General features: G+C 40.2%; 2 protein-coding genes and 1 non-coding gene across 5 annotated transcripts; 2 read left to right on the top strand and 1 right to left on the bottom strand.

Moving 5' to 3' along the window:
- Positions 1 to 415: 415 nt before the first annotated feature.
- LOC106297009 (pentatricopeptide repeat-containing protein At1g55630) lies at positions 416 to 2127 on the top strand. Of its 3 annotated transcripts, none has more exons than XM_013733285.1 (2): positions 417 to 597; positions 761 to 2127. In XM_013733285.1, exon 2 carries the CDS (start codon positions 813 to 815, stop codon positions 2082 to 2084), a length of 1272 nt encoding a protein of 423 aa, XP_013588739.1. In that variant the 5' UTR covers positions 417 to 597; positions 761 to 812; the 3' UTR covers positions 2085 to 2127. The 3 variants fall into 3 exon arrangements, with proteins under 3 accessions (XP_013588736.1, XP_013588739.1, XP_013588738.1); XM_013733284.1 differs by having other exon boundaries at positions 718 to 2127; XM_013733282.1 differs by having other exon boundaries at positions 416 to 2127.
- A 115-nt stretch (positions 2128 to 2242) lies between these two features.
- On the bottom strand, positions 2243 to 2324 carry TRNAS-UGA. The gene has a single exon. It is a non-coding gene; the product is annotated as a tRNA-Ser (tRNA).
- Positions 2325 to 2425: 101 nt separating this feature from the next.
- On the top strand, positions 2426 to 6498 carry LOC106300583 (chloride channel protein CLC-f). Its single transcript, XM_013736758.1, has 8 exons — positions 2426 to 3046; positions 3123 to 3525; positions 4003 to 4197; positions 4387 to 4841; positions 4961 to 5065; positions 5298 to 5726; positions 5815 to 6047; positions 6134 to 6498. The coding sequence occupies exons 1-8, from the start codon at positions 2606 to 2608 to the stop codon at positions 6216 to 6218; spliced, it is 2346 nt and encodes a 781-aa protein (XP_013592212.1). The 5' UTR covers positions 2426 to 2605; the 3' UTR covers positions 6219 to 6498.
- The last annotated feature ends 775 nt before the right edge of the window (positions 6499 to 7273 follow it).

Below are 7273 nucleotides of genomic sequence, written 5' to 3'. Positions count from 1 at the left end.
TAGGGTTTAGAGTTTAGGGTTTAGAGTTTAGAGTTTAGGGTTTAGGGTTTAGAGTTGAGAAATAAGGTTTTGGGGATAAGATTTCAAATTTAGAAAAATAAAAAAATTAAAATTTTGAAAAGATAAAATGTTATTTTGATCATTTTAGTTTTTGAGTGCTATTTTTGTGATATAAAATTAGAAATGTGCTATTTTGGAGATTTGCCCAAATATTTTTTATATGAAAAATTTATTTTTTAAATTTGTGGATCGGTGTGTACCCTCTGCGTAAAAAACACTCAACCCATATCTGCAAAACAAATTTTTTAAATCTTTCGATCCGCACCCACCTTGTTTGTGACGGGTCAAAAGAAGCGGGGCTACCGATAATGATTCAAATTCCCAGTGCTGGCACGTTGATAATATTGCGGGCCAAGCCCAGTTTTCATTAACGGCCCCGGAAACTTGGGTCGGATCCTCATTACAACTGTGGGATCCGGTTCGGCGAATCTTCTCTTCTGTTGGGTAAGAAAGCGCAAGTACCAGACGACCGGAGTGGAACTGATTTCGTCAAATTTACCGTTCTACCCCTCGATTTCACCTCCTTCGTCGTCAAAGGTAACTCGCAGCTCTTCTCCGTAATCGTCTAATTCAGATGGGATTCGTAGAAACTTAGATTGGATTAAGCTTTTGATATGAACTCTTTAACTCATTCGGGCACACGTGTTGTCCGTAAAGCTTCTCGCTTTCTTCTAACCTCGAGGAAATTCTGCGATTCTAGTCGCACCAATGGTGATGAAGAGACGTTGAAGATAACATGGGAAACTAGGGAGATGGATTTTGGGTTCGCAGAGGAACATGAGAAAATCTCTGTTAGGAGGACGTTTCTGGAGAGTACTAAGCTCAGTGCGTCTCAGGTTCTCGATACTTTAAAGCAAGACTGTCCTGGTTTCAATACGAAGTCAGCTTTAGATGAGTTGAATGTACCAATCTCAGGACTTTTAGTGAGAGAGGTTCTCCTTGGGATCTTGAAAAGACTTAGCTTTGATAACAAGACAAGGTGCGCTAAGCTAGCTTACAAGTTCTTCGTTTGGTGTGGTGGACAAGAGTCTTTCAGACACACTGCGAACTGTTATCATCTGCTTATGAAGATCTTTTCGGAGTGTGGTGAGTATAAAGCCATGTGCAGGCTCGTCGACGAGATGATTAAAGACGGTTACCCGACAACGGCTAGGACGTTTAATCTGTTGATATGCACTTGCGGCGAAGCAGGCCTTGCGAGAGAAGTCGTGGAGCAGTTCATCAAGTCCAAAACCTTCAACTACAGACCTTTCAAACACTCTTACAACGCTATCTTGCATTCTTTGCAAGGGGTGAAACACTACAAGCTGATCGAGTGGGTCTACGACCAGATGCTAGAAGACGGGTTCTCGCCGGATGTTCTGAGTTACAACGTTGTAATGTTTTCAAGCTTCAGGTTAGGCAAAACCGATAAGCTTTACAGATTGCTCGATGAAATGGTTAAAGACGGGTTTTCTCCGGACCTGCACACATACAACATCCTCCTCCACCATCTTGCAACAGGGAATAAGCCTCTCGCGGCGCTGAACCTATTGAACCATATGAGGGAAGTGGGAGTTGAGCCCAGTGTGATCCATTTCACCACTCTGATAGATGGGCTGAGCCGGGCCGGGAAGTTAGAAGCTTGCAAGTACTTTATGGACGAAATGGTGAAAGCTGGATGCACCCCGGATGTTGTGTGCTACACTGTTGTGATCACAGGGTATATATCAGGTGGGGAGCTGGAGAAAGCAGAGGAGATGTTTAGAGAGATGACGGTGAAGGGGCAGCTTCCGAATGTTTTCACGTACAACTCAATGATCCGTGGGTTTTGTATGGCCGGTAAGTTTAAAGAGGCACGGTTGTTGCTCAAGGAGATGGAGTCAAGAGGGTGTAACCCTAACTTTGTGGTGTATAGTACGCTGGTGAACAATCTGAGGAATGCAGGGAAGCTTTTAGAGGCTCATGAGGTGGTTAAGGACATGGTGGAGAAAGGGCATTATGTTCATCTTATTTCAAAGTTCAAAAAATATACAAGATCCTAATTTTTGTTTCAAAAGACATTTTTTTGTGGTAACTGTTAAGAGAATATAGATGTTCTAATTTTAGTATGTTCATTATCCTTTCTCAATATGTTATATAAGCTATAGGGTGTTGTTTCAAGAGAACGAACTAGGAAAGAAAAAAAAAGCTAAAAAGAAAGCGTCGACAGCAGGGTTCGAACCTGCGCGGGCGAAGCCCAACAGATTTCAAGTCTGTCTCCTTAACCACTCGGACATATCGACTTTCTGTCTACAAAAAACTAATTAAACATCTCTTTGAATAACGAAGGCCCAATAAAGGCCCATAAGCGCTGACTTGGATCCTGTACCTAACAACTGAGGCTCTCTAACGACGAATGACGCGTGTTTCGTCATCAAGACGGTAAATCTGAAAGCCGATTGAATCTGAAGACAACCGGCGAAGAATCTCTGAGGCGTAGATTATCATTATATAATCATCCCGGAGACGTTCTCAGACGGCGAGAGTGGGATGATGTGCTGGTAACTGAGGCTACTAATTAGATATGTCATCGGGAGGAGCCGAGGACAGGCATCTGTTGCGATCCACTGACGACGATGAAGCCGGCATTCGCGGAGGAGACGGTGATCTAGATGTTGAATCTCAGTCTCCGGCCATCAGAAATTCCACCGGAGGAGTTAGAGATCTCTTCAAACATCTGGATCGGAGATTTTCTCTCTCCGGGCGTCGCATAAGCTTAAAACGGTTGGAGAACGTCAGAGTTGATAGAGAGCACCACCACCATCCTTCCTCTTCTTCGCCTGGTGTGGTTGCCGGGGAAGAAGATGGCGTCGATGATCGCGATTACGGGAATGACGATGAGTACGGTTTTGACGACGGCAGCGACGTTTTAGGAGATAGCGCTCTGCCTGAGTGGGCTCTCCTTCTCATCGGCTGCCTTATCGGTGTTGCCGCTGGAATCTGCGTCGCAGGCTTCAACAAAGGGGTACGTACGTACAATCTCAGATCTCGATCTAATTAGAATCTAAATTGATTCAACAGAGTAGTTTTTTATTGTCTAGGTTCATGTGATTCATGAGTGGGCGTGGGCTGGTACTCCCAACGAGGGTGCTGCTTGGCTTCGCCTACAGAGACTAGCCGACACGTGGCATCGGATTCTTTTGATTCCTGTCACTGGGGGTGTTATCGTAGGGATGATGCATGGTTTGCTCGAGATCTTGGATCAGATCAGGCACTCCACTTCTTCTCAAAGACAAGGAGTTGATTTACTCGCTGGTATATTCCCGGTGATTAAAGCTATTCAGGCTGCTGTGACCCTTGGTACAGGATGTTCGCTGGGTCCTGAGGGACCTAGCGTCGACATTGGGAAGTCCTGTGCCAATGGTTTTGCACTAATGATGGAAAACAACAGAGAAAGGAGAATAGCTCTCACTGCAGCTGGTGCCGCTTCTGGGATTGCATCTGGTATAGTCCTACCTCTTCTAAAATTGTACATAATTGATATTTATGTATTAGTGGATTGTTAATTATTGGAACAGCTGCGTAGCTCACTCTCTCTAGTATATTGCCCCTTTTACATTATTTTTAGCCAGGTGAGCTCGATCGATATGTGTTTGTACTAGGGTCATGGGATCGTTTTGGCTTATTCGATCTGTATGGTCCTTCGTTAAGCTCACTCTCTTAGTTCCAGAATTTTGTATGTGCTCTGTAGCCTACACATGTGTGTACTATATATCCTACAAATGTGTCTTACGAAAATAATTAATTAATGAAAATAGTTTACTTATGGTTATTTTTGAAGTTATATTTGTGTGTAATGGTGTTTCTTACTATATATGAGACCACTGCAATTATTTGTTCTTCCCAATAAGGAACTCAATTTGCTGCACTTTCGTTTGTGGTTATAAATCTGATTTGGCCGATATCTCTTTATGGTTACAGGTTTCAATGCAGCTGTGGCGGGGGGGTTCTTTGCTATTGAGACTGTTTTAAGACCTCTACGTGCCGAGAACTCGCCTCCATTTACCACTGCAATGATAATTTTGGCCTCTGTTATATCATCGACTGTGTCAAATGCGTTGCTTGGGACTCAATCAGCTTTCACAGTCCCCTCGTACGACCTGAAGTCCGCTGCAGGTACTTTTAACCTCAATTGCAAATCTTTCAGTTAGTCTTGTGGTATAATTTCTGTAGTAGGAGTAGCTTATGATTTAGTGTCCTGATGGATAGGTGATATATCATACATAAAGAGTCTTGGTATCTTATTAATTTGGTTCAGCTAGCAGCTGCTTATAAGTTTCCGAACATGTTTTCACTTGTCTCCAGAGCTCCCTCTGTACCTAATATTAGGCATGCTGTGCGGTGCTGTCAGCGTTGTTTTTTCTCGTCTCGTCACCTGGTTTACCAAGTCATTCGAGTTCATCAAAGACAAATTTGGTCTTCCTGCTATTGTCTGCCCTGCATTAGGTGGGCTTGGAGCTGGGATGATTGCTCTCAAGTACCCTGGAATTTTGTATTGGGGGTTTACAAATGTTGAAGAAATCCTGCATACTGGAAAGAGTGCTTCAGCTCCTGGAATTTGGTTATTAGCTCAGTTAGCCGCAGCCAAAGTTGTGGCTACAGCTTTGTGCAAAGGCTCTGGGCTTGTAGGCGGCCTATACGCACCAAGCTTGATGATTGGTGCTGCTGTTGGTGCTGTGTTTGGAGGTTCGGCTGCTGAGATTATTAACAGAGCTATTCCTGGTAACGCTGCTGTTGCTCAACCACAAGCTTACGCTCTGGTATTGTATTCCCTTGTCGCAGGCCCTTACTTCAATGTAGCTTTTTCTAAATTTAAGAATGCAACATTGGTTGTTACTGATTTTGACTCATCAAGATGCCCTCATTTTATGTAATGCAGGTTGGTATGGCAGCGACACTAGCTTCCATGTGCTCAGTCCCCTTAACATCAGTATTACTGCTGTTCGAGCTAACAAAAGATTATAGAATTTTGCTTCCTCTCATGGTAAACAAACGTTTTCACTTTCAGTTTTTCTGATGCGTGTTATACATGGCGTAAAATCGCTAAGAATGGCGAGATTCATTAAATTATTTCCGAATTGGCTTGTTTAACTGATCGAGCAGTAAAGCCTTTCTTGAAACTATGAAATGAACCAGTTAACAGGAGGGCAAATCTTTATAATATTTGTTCTTGATCTGATCTGTCTGTCTGTCTGTCTGTCGGTTATTTATAACAGGGAGCAGTTGGCTTAGCAATATGGGTTCCCTCGGTGGCAAACCAAGGCAAAGAGAGTGATTCATCTGAGGGTCGCAGCACAGGAAGAGGATACTCTTCTCTTTCACCTTCCGATCGTAAAACTACAGAAGGAGCTTGGAGACACACGGATAATACAAACTCCCTTGAGCTTTCCGTCATAGAGAACCCTGACCACAAATCTTTCTTGGATGAAGAAACCATTCTGGAAGAGTTAAAGGTTTTTCGGGTTATGTCAAAGAACTACGTGAAGGTTTCTCTGGGAACAAGTCTAAGAGAAGCAAGAAAGATCCTGAAAGACAGCCACCAGAATTGCCTTATGGTGGTCGATGAAGATGAGTTTCTAGCCGGAATCCTAACACAGGGAGACATCAGACGTTACTTGTCTAGTAAGGTCTCTACAATCTTAGATGTAAGTAGTGAAACCGTATCAAACTCCCTCTTTTTTTTTTTTTTTTTTGTTTGCAGTTGAGTTGAAAGAACTCTTTTGTCTCTTGCAGGAGAACACATGTCCGGTTTCTTCTGTATGTACTAAGAAAATAACCTACCGCGGCCAAGAACGTGGTTTGCTTACTTGTTACCCCGATGCGACGGTTGGTGTGGCCAAAGAGTTGATGGAGGCAAGAGGTGTGAAGCAATTACCTGTCGTTAAACGAGGTGAAGCAAGTCACAAAGGGAAGAAAAGGAAAGTGCTTGGCCTTCTTCATTACGACTCCTTCTGGACTTTTCTCAGGTATTCAAGAAAATAGCATAATAGAAATGTTTGAAACAATCTGAATTCCATATTTATCTGTTTGTTGCTGTGGCTTGCACTTGCAGAGATGAAATGAGTCGTAGGAGATCGATGATCAAGGAGCGGAGAAAAGACAAGTACGAGGAGGTTGGTGCGGCAAATGGGCATTGATTTTGGGGTTTGTGACCATTTGGTAAAGCTTTTTCCTAATTTTGATGTCAAAATGATTAGAACGGAGGAAAGCATGATCGTATAATAAAGACCTCTTTATTTAGTTTGTACTGTTCTCGCCAAAGTAGCACTCTTTATCATATAGTAATCGGAGAGAAATTGAGTGTAACATATATACGACATGTGTTGGGTGATCTCTACTTTGTATCATTAGGTATTAGCAAACCTTGTGATATTCAGAATCGACAATCTATTATAAATGAGATGAATTGTATAGTTTCTTTGATTCATCGTGTTTGTTTATATTTCCCTTCACTCTTGTACAACTGTTAAATTAAGGTTAGGAATTTTGAAGTTTTTAAAAAAAATCTTGATGGAGTTTTCTTAAACACTTTGTTTTCCTCGTACGAGGTTGAAAAGAGCTATTAGCTATCCACTAGACTATATTTGTCAAGTGATTTTGCCATATGTTCTTTCTACAATCAATTTCACAAAACAAATATGACATAGTTACTGAAATTGATGACATGTCTTATACATTAATATGACATGGACAATTGCATTTAATGTTAATTTATATTTTTGGTAAACTTTTTAAAATATAGTAATAACACTAAAAATTGCATTTAATGTCAATTTATATTTTTGGAAAATTTTTTTAGAATATGGAAATAACTCATAAATCATCATTAAAATAAATATATTCAAATATGACATTATAAATTTCGAAATTTAATTTAATTATATATTTTTAAATTATACAATTTTATTACTAAAATTTTCAAAAAAGTATACAATTTGTTTAGAAAATTATAAAAATTTAATCGTAAAATCATTATTTTCTTATATATCTACAAATTTTATAAATATTGTTTAATTTTAATTTTTGGTAATTATGCAATAATTAAAATAAATAGATAGAAAAATCTATCTAAGATTATAATTTTAAATATATACATGCATATTCTTAAATATAATTTTTATGTTTAATTAAATTAAATTTATATTAAAATATTGATACGAATTTTTTTTTAAATATTAATAAAATTTTATTT

This window comes from Brassica oleracea, chromosome C6 (assembly GCF_000695525.1).
Source record: "Brassica oleracea var. oleracea cultivar TO1000 chromosome C6, BOL, whole genome shotgun sequence".
In the NCBI taxonomy this organism is placed as follows: Eukaryota; Viridiplantae; Streptophyta; class Magnoliopsida; order Brassicales; family Brassicaceae; genus Brassica; species Brassica oleracea.
Note: the sequence above shows the minus strand (reverse complement) of the source record. Positions and strands in the feature narration are given on the sequence as shown.

Bases quoted from the DNA above. Each gene is read 5' to 3' on its own strand.
- LOC106300583 (XM_013736758.1), top strand. From the start codon at position 2,606: ATGTCATCGGGAGGAGCCGAGGACAGGCATCTGTTGCGATCCACTGAC. The intron at 3,047-3,122 runs GTACGTACGTAC...TTTATTGTCTAG, and splicing joins TCGCAGGCTTCAACAAAGGG to GTTCATGTGATTCATGAGTG. The intron at 4,842-4,960 runs GTATTGTATTCC...TATGTAATGCAG, and splicing joins AACCACAAGCTTACGCTCTG to GTTGGTATGGCAGCGACACT.
- LOC106297009 (XM_013733282.1), top strand. From the start codon at position 675: ATGAACTCTTTAACTCATTCGGGCACACGTGTTGTCCGTAAAGCTTCT.